This window comes from Mastomys coucha, unplaced genomic scaffold, assembly GCF_008632895.1.
Source record: "Mastomys coucha isolate ucsf_1 unplaced genomic scaffold, UCSF_Mcou_1 pScaffold21, whole genome shotgun sequence".
Taxonomy (NCBI): Eukaryota; Metazoa; Chordata; class Mammalia; order Rodentia; family Muridae; genus Mastomys; species Mastomys coucha.
The window spans coordinates 9,196,866-9,212,148 of record NW_022196904.1 but is presented as its reverse complement, the minus strand read 5'-3'; the positions used below and the strand labels follow the sequence as shown (position 1 = coordinate 9,212,148).

Sequence of the window (15,283 nt, the reverse complement as noted above, 5' to 3'; positions counted from 1 at the left end):
AGGACTTGCTATGGTGGGAGAATTGGGTTCTAATGATGCCAAGTAACCTTGGTTTGTGTTGTTTATTTCCTTAAGCTTGCCCCCGCCATCTGGTTATCTCTAGTGCTACCTGCCCTTGCTAAATCTGTCTGGAGCCAGTCCTTCCTGTGATTCTGGTTGTATCAGAACTCCTCAGAGTCAGGCTGTCTCTCTGATCCTGTGATTCTGGGATTCTGAGACCCTGGGCTTGTTAGAGCACCTGGGAATGCAGCAGCTTTCTCTGGGTGTTGTGGGACTGGCTGTGGATCCTGGGCCCAAGGTCTGCTGAGGACACCAGCCCAGAGAGACTGGAAGGAACCCAAGAGCCACTCTGCTGGCTGGAGTTCCTGTGTGACTGGTCCTGCTGGTCCCAGTTACTCCTGGTGTTGGGACAGATGTTGGGTCCTCCTCACCTCTGATCCTGAGAGTGTCAGAGTGCCTGGGAGTGGAGCTTCCTCTAGGTGTTGTGGGACTGGCTGCAGAGCTTGCGCCCAAGGTCCGCTCAGGACATCAGCCCTCAAAACTTTTAAAATATACTTACTGATAAAAATAATTCCTCTCCTAGAAACACTGATAATCTTTTTAAAGTAACCTGATTGTTAGACAGTGTACACAGATACATAATGCATTTTAAAAACTCTCTCAGCGTGTCAGGTGGTATATAAGGGATTTTGAATATATCTTTTAATGATTCATTTTTAGTATTTTATGCTCTTTTACTATGCTTAACTCCCAAATAATATTTTGTATGTTTTGAGACAAATTTAGTATTCAACATTAGATATAGGTTACTCAGTTTTGTATAGTATTAAATATTCATTAATATTTTTAGGGTATGAAAGGATATGACTATAAAAGTTGAACAAAATTTTAGGTTATTTGATTCTCAAAGTACTCAATATTATTATGTTTGATGTATAAAATGCATTTAAAATTAAAAAATTTAAGAAACTGAAAAATTTTTTTTAATAAATTCTAAGGCTAAATCTCTATATCACATTTGCAGTTGAAGATGTAATCTCTCCCCCCACTCTCCTCTCCAATCCCTCATTCTTGCACTGTGGATCTATTGGTCACTATAACAACATCTGTAGGTTTGCTGACCCATAGCAACTTGTAAATTGTAGATAAACTGACTCCTTGCCCATAGAGATACTAAGCCTTGATAGTAAGTCTTGTCACCTCTCACCTAGCATAATGGTCTCAAGTTGAAGATGCTATAATAAAAGGAAACTACAGGGCAATTCATGGTGCAATCCCAGATACCTTCATTCCAAGAGTTGGATCTGGGGATTGTAGAATGTGCTGCGAACATGTGAGTGGTCTCTGAAGGATTAACTGCATCCTCTGTTGATGAAATTTAAAAATATAAAAGAATTATTTTTGTAAGATTCAACCAAAGCATTTGGCACATTATATATATTGGACAGCTACCTCTAAGTCCTGACTGTTTGAGGAACTGCTTTCTGTGACACACATGATCTTTTCTCATTTCCTGTTGCTACACTGGTGCAGAAAGGAGTTTTCCTGATAGAACTGAGCAATAGTCCTGATTGCTGTGATATTCAGACCTTAGAAGAAACAGTCAACCAAGTCTTTGACAGCAATAGGAGTGAGTGTAAAGAAAGTGCTAACTACATATATTTAGCATGTGGGGTATATGGGGTACACTGTGTGGTCCTGCCAAACTTTCCATATGCCTTCAACTGTTCGAAATGAAACACTGCATGGGAAGAAAGAACATGGGCTACTGGTAGTTTAGTTACAATAAGAACTGAAAACTGGCTACTAGCCTGGGCATATGGCCTAAGAGACCAGAGTAAAGGAAGTATTAGTAGTCTGGTAGAAAGGCAGTGACTAAAGCAGGCTTCAGGAAACAAGAGAAAAGAGCTTTAGATGGTGAGCTTAGAAAATTCTTATGTGAAGTTTGCTACAAATAGGGGATGAGAAACAGACGAAGCTTTGTAACTGGGGTTTAGGACAGAAGCTCTACTTCCTGCAGTCACAACAAGTTATTCTGCAGAACCTAACATGCCATTAAAAATGCATGTTAATGAGACAAGCCATGATTCAAAGCAGAGATTCAAATGGATACATCCGGAAGAGGAACAAATTAGGGATCCAGTGACCCCAAGTTCACCTTTAAGGTAGTGATGTGAGCATTAGGTTTAAATAGAAACAAATTTGGAGCTAGAATATGTGTAATTAATTAGTCCTAGTTAAGGTGGTCCTCCCAGCATTTTCTCAATAAGGCAGGTTTGATTGACAGATGCTCCTTAGAGATTAGCATGTATAGGAATGTGACCCAAAGTAAACAGAAAGACACAATTGAGGTAGACATAACAGGCTTTTATCCTACCTTCAGCTTTACCATTAAAATAAATCCCAGCCAAGTGTAGTGGCACACACCATTAATCCCAACACTAAGGAGGCAGAAGTAGGAGGAACTCTGTGAGTTCAAGACCAGCCTGGTCTACAGAGTGAGTTCCCCGACCTGCCAAGATTATATAGTGAGATCTTGACTCAAAAAACAAAACAAAACAAAATAAAACAAAAAAAAACACCAAACAAAAACCAACCAACCAAACAACAACAACAACCACCTAAGATAAACTTAAAAAGTAAACACCATTTGTACTTCAGTGTTCTTGATTTTATTAAAAAAAAAGTCAAAGCATTTGTTAGAAAAAGGACTTCAGTGACATCCCATTGATACCACTCTCCCATCGTTATAACTGGCTGGGAACATTAGCTGTGAGTTTTCAGTTTCTCTTCCTTTCCTATGCTTACAAAGAGTTTGGGGCAGCCTAATCCCATGGAAGTAGTATGCCTGAGAAACCCCTAGGAGCTCCCTCCTAGGGAGCTCTATCTGGAAGGTGTGGGAGGCTGTGTTTTCAGAACTGCACCACACTCCATGTGGCATTAATAAGTCACTGTGGTGGTTTGAATGAGAATAGTCTCCCACAGGCTCATATATTTGAATGCTTGGCTCCCTAACTGGTGGACTGTTTAGGACACATTTTCAAGGTGTGGACTTGTTGGAGAAAGTGTGTCACTTTCTCAAAAGAGAAGACTTTGTGGTTCCAAAAGCCCACACTAGGTGCAGTCTCCCTTTCTCTCTGACTGCAGTTGGCAGGTTAGATGTGAGCTCTCAGCTACTGTTCCAGGACCATGTCTCCATATCTACCTACAGCCACATTCCATGCTGTGATGGTAACTCTGAAACTGTAAGCAAGCCTCCAATTAAACTCTTTATAAGTTGCCTTGATCATGGTGTCTCCTCCCAGCAACAGAAAAGTAATAACTAAGATACTCACTTAATGAATCTCTTAACCTGAAGGGCAGTTTGTCTCAGCACCTTTGAATGTATCTCCTCACTTCTCCCTCCTCAAAAATCTATACCTTAAAAACATATTTTTTATTTCATATACTTATTTTCTTGTGTTCATGTTTGTGTTTTTTGTGTTCTGTGGAATGCATGTGGAAGTCAGAGGTCAGTTTGATGGAGCCCATTCTTTTCTTCCATCATGTGGGTCCAGGGGATCAAACGCAGGGTGTCAGGCTTGGCAGGAAGCGTCTCATCCCTGTAGAGCCTTCTCATGAGCCTTGTCTTTATATTTTTAAGAATCACCCTCTGTAGACATTACAGTCATTACCAGCTTACAAACAAGATTTTGACAATACTGTCAGCCCTGGTAGAACAGTTTAGGAGGTTAAGACAAAAGGGTTGTGAGATCAAGACCAGTTTGGGCAATTTAGTGAGTGGGACCCTATTGAGCCATAATAGCAAGACAAAGAAATTATGAGACACGAAAGGGAAAGGAATCCCTCACCCTGGCTTCTGAATAAGCCTATGGCCAGCAAAGAAGTAAGAAATCCAGTACAATTAGCATTTGTTGTAAAGGCTACCAATACAGCATCAACATTCTTTCACATATACATAGTTCATGTTAAAATAGCAATGACCTGGGCTTACAGCCTGAATGTATATGACCTTCAGAAGCGCTCTTATTCTGGAAAACTTGGTTTATAGTAAAGATTTCCTACCTTCCTGAAGCTCTGTAGCCTTCTCATTTGTAATACTGTGAGGTCTCTCTCAGGAATCCCTTAGTGATAAGACAGCAATTCCCAATGCTACCAAAATCCTATATCTGACTGTTATAAGAATCAATGAGCAACAACTCTCCCTTGAAGTATCTGTACCACACTTGGGAATGTCTTACTTTTTTCTGAGCTCCTCTATTTCTCCTAAGCCTATGTTAAAATACTTTTATTAAGATCTCCACTTTTTTTTTTTTAAATAACCTGGCTATCCCTGAAATGTTCACAGCACCAAAATCTAAATATTAACGTGAACTGCGTCAGAGTCCCTAAAACTCTAGAGGAATTCCATAGTCCATGAGAGAGAGAGAGAGTGGGGAGCAATGTCTCTTTCACCTGTTCCCCAAATACTGGAGCTATCTTAAAATAGTAACAAGGTTGAGGACATAGCTCAGTGGTAGAGCATGTGGTTCAGCATGTATGAGTCCCTAGGAACAAAAGGTCAGGAGCACACATTAAGTACAGTTCTTAAACATCCTGCCCACTTTCAACCTCATAGCTGAAAAACTTGATCACTGTGATGCCTCAACATATTTCTCTTACGAGTAACACATCTTCCCACATAAAAACAGCTAAGAGCTCCAAGAGAGTGTTCCTGACTCCAAGCAGTTCTGGTGGAAAACTACTTCCCTCCTCTAGCTATAGAAACTACAGCTGAGAGCTGAAGCCTGTGACTCAGCAAACCACTAGCACTAACTGAAAAACAGGTCCATGCCAAAAGATGAGAACACAAGCCTTCTCACATCCGGATTCCAACCCAAGCTTCATGCTCCAGTAGTGGTATGAACAAGCAACACAATGATAGCTACACTTTAAGATTAGTGGTGCGTTTGGGACTGATGGATCTATTCACTGTATTATTTTATGTACTTTGATACTTTGACATTCGAGAGTCTTCCTGATCCTGCATACACTACCAGACCAGGACCAGCTAACTTCTAAAGATGGGAGAGCTCATCTTTATGTGAAAACAAACCAGCCCAACCCAGTGAGCAACCATCTTTAGACTGTGGATGATTGTTCAGCTACCCTTATAACTCCAGGGCCCAGTGCTGGATAAACTCAGAATAGCCCTGGAGCCAACTGAAATTATTCAAACTACTTGACTGTCAGGCTTCTTATCATGCCTTAGCTTTGTTTGTGAAAATAAAAATAAAGCTTTTGTCCGCATGCCCTCACTGCCTCTTTCTGATGCACCTGCCATACTCTGTTAAGTACCTTCTCCCACTTGGCATTTGTGAATATAGGAATTTCTTCCTTCATCAATCAGAACAAGAATTTCTGGAAAGAAGCTGAGGTGACAAAGGCTGATTGACTGATAACTTTTTTTGGCTTGATCAATATGTTTATTGTCTTTATGAAAAAAATCTTCATAGAAAATTGCTTTAGCTTTCAGCAGCCTGATCCTGAGTTCTGAGGAAGCTTGCCTTCTTTTGAGCAACCTAGTCTTTCTTCTAGGCAAGAGACATTTTGGGACAATTCCACCTCTTCTTCTTCACTTCTCTTTTGGCTTCTTCTCATACACTGGATTCTCTCAGACAGCAGCATGACCTTTCTTATACATCTCTTCCATGTCTGGAGTTATGTTGTTCTTGATGTACTGGGAGAACTTTCTTATACACATCTTCATCTTCTTCCATTAGGTAGCACATGTAGTCTGCTACATTGTGACCCATGATATGCTTCCAATGTACGTTTGCATTGAATTCCTTGCTCTCAGAGTCGTAATGAGGGAATTGTTTGGTACTATAAAGGATAGACAAGCCTCCATCCACAGCTCCCTTCAGGGCCCCAAAAACTTTATTGCCAGTAGTAGTTCGGGCAAGACCTGCATCCAAATAGCAAGTGAAGGCACCAGGATGATAATCAACGCTTTCCACATTGTATTCATCTCCATTCACCTCCACTTGGCCTTCGTAGATCTTGTCCATGCCAAACCTATTAAGAAGCCTGTGGGCCAGCAGCAGGCCAGTGCAATAGGCTGCAGCATAATTTGTCAGGCCAACTTTCACATTGTATTTTGGAAGTTCATGTGCATATGCTGCGCAGACGATCATATCCCTTTCTATATGGGCATACACAATCTGGCAGATGATATCTCTGTTATTTAGACAAACTTTCATCCTATATTTGGGTGGGCTGTACTTATTCTTGTTATGGATCAATCATTTCTGGGCATAGTAGTCAGTTTTACCCTCTTGCCACCTTCCAAATCTCACTTGGTATCTTTTAAAGTAAGCCTTATTCTTGACAACTTTCACGAACCTCATCCTGTGGAATAGAGACTCACAACCACAGCTCCACACAGATCTACAGAGTGGGCCACGATAGGAGGAAAAAGACTGGAGTCGTGTACACATGCTGACTGATAACTTTCATGATCTGGAGAAGTTTGAATGCTGCAAGTCTAGAGTTAAATTATCAACTTTCATGATGTAGAGAAGTTTGAATGCTGCAAGTCCAGAGTCAAATTATCTTGGACCATCTTTACTCCTTCAATAACCATTTATTATCCTCTTCTGGTGTAACCTGACACCTTTCTGATCATTAGGTAGATCTCTGAGCCTTTGGTAGATCTTTGAAATGTACAGATAGATAGAACCTTAGTTTCCATGAACAGAAGGGCAAAGGATAACTTCTGAGACCTATAGCTGAGATTTATCCACTTCACTGTAAACCATCTTCCTGATATTTCCACCAGTGCATTTGAAAAGTATCTTATCTTTGTCCTATAACTATAAAAAGTTCATGAGACTGTTACCACATTGGAACATGGAATTTGAGGAAACCTGAGTCTGTGTTTTCAGGATATGGATACTCATATTTGGCTCCAGAATGGAACTATCTTTTATTCCCTTTGAGATGAGCATTATATATTATTTTCATTGTCTTATTTCCATATCAGCATCCCCTAAATAACCTGATTCAACCAAATCCCAGGAACACTGCAAAACAAGATAGCCGAGTCCAATCATAACTCTCACCCCTCATCTATGAAAGCTTATTTTTTTGCAGCAGCTAAATACTATTACTGAGATCTATGAATGATCAAAATACAAAGGCTAAGTGACTATGGGGAAACCAATCAGAAATGGCAGATCTATAACACAAGTACACACAAGACTCAGATAATATCTCAGAAGATGGGGCATAAGAATAGTGGGAGCCAAAGAACCAGGATGCCGCTGGGATATAGTGCCTTCTAGACATGACAAGCAAGATGCAGCCAAAAAGTCTTAACAATACAGTCACCTAAACAACACTTGCATAATGACAATTCCAGTTGAAATAACAACCTAGAATGGAGAAATTTCACAGATTGTAACCCATAGATGAAAAGCTGCAGGCAAACAATGACTGTGGAGATAAGCAAAATCTGATTTCTTCAGGAACCAGCCCCATCAATGGCTATCCAATCCCAAGGGGTCAACCTTAGAGGTGCATATGAGCATCACTAAATGGATTTAGTAGGGTGTGTGGGCACGCACATGCATGCATATGTGTGTGTTAACATTAATAATTAAAGAAGTAAATTTTCTAGGGAGTGGTAGTGGAATGTGGCAGGAATTAGAGAGGAGAGGGATGGAAATGTTGTAAACTTATGTAGTAAATTCTCAAAAAATAAAAAAAATATATAAATTTAATTATATAAAAGAAGAATGCTGAGTGAGGAATCTACTCTTGACAGGCATTAGCAAACCTTTAGCATTTAGGAACTTCTAAGGTTGGAAGAATAGCAATGTAGAAAGCTAGCTTGTGTTTAAAAAGGACTCTGCAGCAGGCAGTCTTCGGAAAGCTCTAAGCAGAAAAGCCAAGAGAGGAGAAGCTCCCAGAAAGTCAGCACCAAGACTGCAAGGACTGGTTTCATATTCTGCATTGCCCAAAGGGAGGTGTAACCCTAACTCACCTATGCCCCGTGGTTTACAGCCTCTCTGTTAACCTCTAGGGAGGACCGGGGCATCATCACAAATCCAGCTATTCAAAGGGAGTGGCTTTATCTACGTTTTGCCAAGGTGTCCTCTGGACAGTGATCATACTCACTGGTGTTCTCCAGAGCCTCGCATTGTATTAGCATTGGGTCCCACCTGTACTTCCAGTTCCTTTGACTCACTTTAATTTGTATAGAATTCTGATGGCTTCACAGTTGGTCTAGCTAAAAGGCCATTAGAGGAGATCCAAGAGAAGACACTGGTTTGAGACAGACTTGGGAGAATGGGGAGATAATTTGGTAATAGACAAAGAAGTCAACAGAGTATCCAGATAGCTAAGATAGCTAAAATGTTAGTAAATCCATCCCAGTATCCAGCAGACATTTAAGTTAGTTTGCTAAATCATGGTTTTCTCTTTATATGTTAGTTTTGCAGACTCAGGAGCTGAGACGCTCCTTTCCAGGATAAGGGCACGGAAAGTCAGAGTTGAAAGCTGTTGTTGTACTCTATCACAAAGAGGGCCAGGACCAGAAACCATCAATAATGGCTTTTCCTCAGACATAGATGAGGTATAATTATATAATTGACTGAGACTTTCCCTCATATAGAAGTGAAATTTCGTATCTCCTCTTATGAGGAGATGGACGGACATGACTTTAAAGATCATCAGGCTCAGTTCCACTGTGTTAAGAGAAAACAGTTCTTTGTTGTTGCGTGGTTTTTTTTTTTTTTTTTTTTTTTTTTTTTTTTTTTTTTTTTTGTGTGTGTGTGTGTGTGTGTGTGTGTGTTTTAGACCGAGGGCCACTAAGTATCCCTAGAAAGTCTGGAACTGAAAAGAGACCAACCTGCCTGTGCCTCCTGAGTGCTGGGTCTTAAAGTGTGAACCACAAAGTCTGGCCAAATGATTTCTTATCAACTTTGAACTGAACAAGAAACTTTCCCTGGCTAGATTTCGACATGCTTGAAGGTGATATGTACACTGATGCAGGAGGAAAGACCTTACCAATGATCTTACCTAGCACTAGGCCCTAATAATGCTACAGTTCTGCTCTTCTAAGCAACAGAAGTACAACAGTGGCAAGGTGTAAGTATACCACATGCAAGCCTGGTGCCCAGTGAGTTCGGAAGAGGTCCCCTGGAACTGCTATTACAGAGTTATGAGCTATCATGTGGTTCTGGGAATCAAACCTGTATCCTCTGAAAAGCAGCCAGCACCTTTAATCACGGAGCCATCTCTCTAGTCCTGCACCTACTTTTATATTAATATATTTGTGCTGCTCTCAACTTGGGTCAAATGAGCTTATCATCACAGTACACTGAAGTGGAAACTTCTAGTTCTTTGGAAAGTTAGTTATATCTAATGATGTTTTGCTGGGGCACACTGTTGAAAGGCTATCTGCTAAAGCAGACCCATGAAAGATTGTTTTCCTGAAGCAGATACAGGTGAAAGGATGTTTGGATATAGCAAACACATGAAAAGACCCAGGAAGAAGGAGTATAAATATGACCCCACAGACAGTGGGAGATGAGCACTGAGCCTTGGTTTGGTTTGCTCTACCTCATTATTCTTTTCTAATGACAGGCACGCATCAGTTCGCCTTACATAGTTTTGTTGAGCTCAACTTGTGATAACACTGTCTTTGAGAGAAACTTTCCCAAGAACTGCTTGTGAGGTTCCTGCAGCAGGTGGCCTTGCCTTAGGCTGGTTGGCAAGCCTGGTGGTTTCTTCAGACTTGAACTACAGTTGCTGGTTCAAGCCTGGTGTCTGCCTGCCTAGAGGACTGGTCTATTCGGTCTGACCAATCTTGAGCCTTGCATGCTACAGTTCTGGTTGGTCTTTTTTCAGTTCCAGGCTTTCTAGGGATACTTAGTGGCACTCTGTCTAAATTGTATTTGGTACCAGGTGAATTGTATTTGGTGTTTGCTATAGGACTGAACTGCTGCCAAAGAAGATTGAGCTTGCCCCCCCACAACCCCCAAAGAACTATTGCTGAACAGGTCTACTTCCTCCATATCCTAATCACTTTTCTCTTCCACTACCTCTGCTGGGTGGTGGGCCAGAGGAAAGGTTGAACCATTATTAAAAGTAGGTTGCAAAAAATTTATGCCTACAGTACACAGTGGTTAATGCATTACTAGTCAAAGTGGTAAGAATAAGTGCCTACGGGTGCTCGGGTATAGATGGTATACTTGTAATTAACCCTTTGCCCATGCCTTAAGGCTTAGGGACCACCATGGAAGAAGAGCAGAAGAAGGGCTGAAGATGTGAGGCATGTTGTGAAATGTTATCCTCTTGACATGACATGGTTGTTGCACACAAACTCATAGCAGTTGTGATTATCTGCATACAATCAATCATACATACATCCAACATGGAGGAAGAAGGACTTCCAAGGTCCCATACCAACTGAGGATTTTATTGGAAGTTGATGTTTGTTAGGGGATATAAAGCTTTTCTTTACAATTGTGCTCTCTGGCAGGTTCCCAATGCTTTCACGGGTGACTCCACACCAGTGAGCACTAACTAGACTTAGAGGGTTAAAAATAATTAAAAGTATAAAAGGAAGACAAATCTTGGAGGGAGATTTAACAAGGGTACTGTGCTGAGGGAGAGCCACAGAGAGGGGGATGAGTATGAGCAGGATACATTGTATACACATATGAGATTTTCAAAAAATAAATACAAACAAATTTAAAAAGATAAATGTGTTTTGTCCCTGAGCTAAAGATGAAACTTAGGACCTTACACTTTTATTCTGTCAGTGAGCAAAATTCCCAATGCCATGCTTTTTTCTTCTGAAATTAAAAACCACAGCATAGAAGACAAATGGCACATGTCTATAGTTCTGGCATTCTGGAGGCTGACACAAGAGGGTTGTGAGTTGGAGGCCAGCCCAAGCTGCATAGTGAATCCTGATCATAAGCATTAAGCTCAGACAGTACAAATAATTATAAATAATGCAGTATATTTGCAAAGCATCTGTATCTCAACCATGAGCTTGACCAACCTCCAAGACATGTACAGGGAATTACAACTGAAGTCATTCATAGAATCAGGATAGGCCTAAGGTGGCTATGCATATTAATTAAAGAGAAAGGAAGTGAAAAATACCAGTATCCGTTAATGAGAGGCACATAGAGCACTGAGACATAGAGTAATTTCCTATCAAATGCCCATCTAACTCTTCCACAAATTTCACTACTAACAAATACTCAAGGCCTATTTATACATACACACCCCACAACACATCACCACACAAACACAATATACCACATATACATACATCACACACTCAAAATACATCACATATACACACTACACCACACATACCACCATCACCATCACACATCTGGCTCTGATCCTCACTTCAATAAGTTATGGAAAGACTTACGTGCTGGGGTTATTCCTTCTGTTGGTGGAAGTATTGAAAGCAAGCTTCTGGGTTGTCCCATAGAAGTTTTAGAAGTTTCTAACTGTCTACTCCCTTGAAAAGAAAACTTGTAGCAGTGAAATGAAATTAACTTCTTTTTATTTCCCAGAAAAAAAAAAAGAATTTAGTCCCCCCTGAAATAAGAAAGGCTATTGTTGAAGCTACCTGATGAGTCTTTTGTTTTCTCAACACTATTAAGCTCATCTGCATAAGGCAAGCAGACATGAAGTAGACATCCCAATAAAAACCAAAATAAAAACATAGAAGAACTCCAAACCTTGTGCATCACTCTAGCATTATCAGTTCTTTTTCCTACACAAGAAAGAAATACTTATCTAACAGCCCAGTGGCTGGAGCCGTGGAATGTTTGGGTTCTGAGTTAAAATAAAGCCCCCAGTGTGAGGTCAGCTTGCCCTAACTGCCCTGGAATTCCTTCACAGAACTTTGGGCAGCCTAGGTGACTGAAATAAACCAGGCATCCTACTGTGAGGCAGACAGGGATGGGAGCAGGTTTCAGGGAAAATGCAGAGCAGGGAGAAGGCAGGCAGGAATCTTGATTCAGTGTGGTATGTGAGGAGAAAGTGACAGAAGGCATCTGTGGCATCACACATGGGAATCCCAGCATTTAAGGGGTAGAGCAGTTTGAGGCCATTCTTTGCTATATAGCAAGTTAGAGAGTTCAAGGTTAGCCTGGGCTACATGAAACCTTGTCTCCAAACAAATGAATCACAATAAAACCTAGAAGGCTACATAAAGCAGCAGAGTTGTATTGTAGTCCAGGATCAGTTTTTTTTTTAAAGTCTAGATTCTAAACCTTTTATTCTTTCATAATTTCTTATACTTATGGAAATATATTACATATAAAACAAATATACAAATACCTTTATCATAATTCTGCCAACCATCTTCTTTAAGCTTAATATCTTTTAGACTAAAATATAATCACATCACTTCCCTCTTTCCTTTCTTCCCTACAGTTCTTTCCATGAACCCCTACCCTCAAATTTACGTCTTAGTTAGGGTTTTGCTGCTGTGAACAGACACCATGACCAAGGCAAACCTTATAAGGACAACATTTAATTGGGCTGGCTTACAGGTTCAAAGGTTCAGTTCATTATCATTAAGGTGGGAACATGGCAGCATCCAGGCAGGGGTGATGCAGGCAGAGCTGAGAGTTCTGCATCTTCATCTGAAGGCTGCTAGCAGAAGACTGACTTCTAGGCAGCTAGGATGAGGGTCTTAAGCCCATGCCCACAGTGACACACCTACTCCAAAAAGACCACACCTCCTAACAGTACCACTTCCTGGGCCAAGTGTATACAAACTATCACATTCCACTCCTTGGCCCCCAACACCTGAGTCTATGGGGGTGGCATACCTAAACATACCATAATGCAAAATACATTTAGTCCAATTTCCAAAGTCCCCATACTTTATACCAGTGTCAACAATGTTAAAAGTCCAAAGTTCAAGGCCTCTTCTGAGATTCATCACTTAACCGTAATCCCCAAAGCAAGACAGGAAACCAGCTGGACAAGGTATAAACTCTGCATCTCCATGGCTGATGTCAATGTGGTCTTCAGATCTCCAACTCCTTTTTCATCTTTGTTGACTTCAATAAACTTCTTTCTCCTGGCCTTGTTCCACTCTGTGTTAGCAGCTTTCCTCAGCAGACAGATAGTCCATGGCTCTAGCATCTCCAACATCTTGGGGTCTCCAAGGCAACTTCAGTGTTACAGCTTCTTGTTTCGTGTCTGGAATCCACATGATCTTCTCCTTTTTCCAAAGATCTGTTGTCACTTCTTCAGCTGTGGTCTCTGTAGCACTCTCAGCTCAGGTTGATCCACTCCACTGTTGCCGCTGTTCTTGGTAATTACCCTGGGGTCTTCAGCTGCAACCAGGCTTCACCAATAGCCTCTCATAGGCTCTCTTCATGTTGCCAAGTCTCAAATCCTTTGCACAACATCTTCAGTTCTGGGCCATCAACTGCAACCGAGGCTGCTAGTGGTCTTCCATGGTCTCTCATAGTACCAAGCCTCAGCTGCTCTTCATGACCCCTTCATGCCTTCAAAACCAGTACCACCTGGGTGACTCTTATACATTAGCAAGTACAGTTGCTGCAGGAGGTACAGCTTTGGCTATCTCTGCAACAGCTTTTCTTTGTGCTCTCAGAGTCCTGAGTAAATACATGATGTTGACATAGGCATGGCCATTTTAAGGACCTATTGAGGAATAGGCAGGACCCCCGCTTCATCTCCCAGGAGGGAGAGTCTCAGCAACATGGCAAAGCCTTCCTCTGGTTCAAATGTGGATGTCGACTGTGCAGAAAATGGCCACCTAAGTTTTCTTCAGCCAGATATTTATGACCTGAAGAGTGCTTCCTTACAGAGGCTATCCCTACCAAGGGCAGATAAATCCATCTCCTCGATCCATTCATATACTATAAACCCTGCCTCCTTATCTGTATGCAGTAGCCCAGCTTCCCGTTCAGCTGTATGCAATAACTCTACCTCTAAGTTCAACTCTACTTATGCCCTTATATACACTTAACTCACAGGTAGCTGAGATTTCTCTAGCCAAGAGCTAGACCACCCAGGTGAGGGGTCTGAGGTAAATACCACAAGGAAGAGAGAGGAGGGATAAGGAAGAAGGCACTATGGGGTGGGTAGATGTGAGGTCATGGTCATGAGGACTGGCCTGTTGGAGTAGGAGCAGCCCAGGAAAAACATAGCAAGTGATATCTTAGGATTATTGACAAGAGAAGTAGACAAAATAGCATAGAGGGTTTACATCTGCCCAGCTCTAGTGCTTTTAAGGCTTATGATAAGTATAAAGGTTATGTGTCTTTTATTTGGGAGCTAAATGATCTAAGGTATGTTAGGACTCCCCCTGGCCCCCAATTAACATTCACCATGACAATGTAGATGTTTCCATTGGGGCTAGAATACCCATCATTTGTTGATCTTTGCAATATGTCTAGCTGCAGCTTTCTGTAATTGTCTCTTATTTGCTGTAAAGAAAATCTTCTTTGATGAGAAGTGATAGCTACAATTATCTGTGGGTATAAGGTTAATATTTATAGGGTATTAAGGAATTATACTGACCTAGCAAAAAGGCAGTAGTAGATCTAAGACACATGACCATGTCACTAGCCCCAGGAACTTGGCTAGGATCCTAGTACATGCTTTCCTTCCTATTGAGTGGGTCGTAATTCCAATTAGACATCAGTTGGTTACTACCAACAAATAAATGCCTTTACTGCAACTTTATGGATATCTTGCCTTGCTGATCAATGTTGTGGTTCATAAATGTCACATCCAGTTAGGACTACTGACTGTTTTCTTCCATTGATAGTCTGCATAACACTTTTTGGAGCTATGAAAACTAGATCTCAGGAAAAAAGCCTTTTGGTTTAGAAACAGCTTGAATCAATCACTTTAAGTCCTGTGTTTTAAGTGTGTAGAGTCTTCAGTAATAAGGACTTAAAAGGGAAGTCAGGGTAGGACTTCAAGGCAGAAACTGGACCAGAAGCCATAGAGGGATGTCACTTATGAGCTTTGTTCTCCATGACTTGCTCAGCCTTTCTTATATTATCCAGGACTCCCTGTCCATGGCTAGCACCATCAATAGTTAGTTGGGCCCTTCCACATCAATTATTAATCAAAAGAAATGCCACAGACTTTGCCTATAGGCCATTGTTATATAGATATTTTCTCCATTAAGATTGCTTCTTCTCGGGCTAATATCCAAGGTATACAAAGAACTCAAGAAGTTAGACACCAGAGAACCAAATAACCCTATTAA

The 15,283-nt window shown here is 41.1% G+C and overlaps 1 protein-coding gene and 1 pseudogene across 3 annotated transcripts in view; both read right to left on the bottom strand.

The window, feature by feature from the left end:
* CUNH19orf18 (chromosome unknown C19orf18 homolog) overlaps nt 1-11,870 on the bottom strand; it is a 22,631-nt gene extending 10,761 nt beyond the window's left edge. For 2 of the 3 annotated variants that reach the window (XM_031385370.1, XM_031385371.1), the window contains exons 1-3: nt 11,645-11,870; nt 11,441-11,533; nt 1,285-1,365 (exon numbers count right to left, since the gene is read on the bottom strand). In XM_031385370.1, coding sequence (XP_031241230.1) covers nt 1,285-1,365; nt 11,441-11,533; nt 11,645-11,765 — 295 coding nt within the window. In that variant the 5' untranslated portion in view covers nt 11,766-11,870. Of the gene's footprint in view, nt 1-1,284; nt 1,366-11,440; nt 11,547-11,644 lie in introns of all 3 variants that reach the window. The other variant, XM_031385372.1, reaches the window with a different exon arrangement.
* On the bottom strand, nt 5,505-6,422 carry LOC116101642 (annotated as a pseudogene).
* Nucleotides 11,871-15,283: the final 3,413 nt, after the last annotated feature.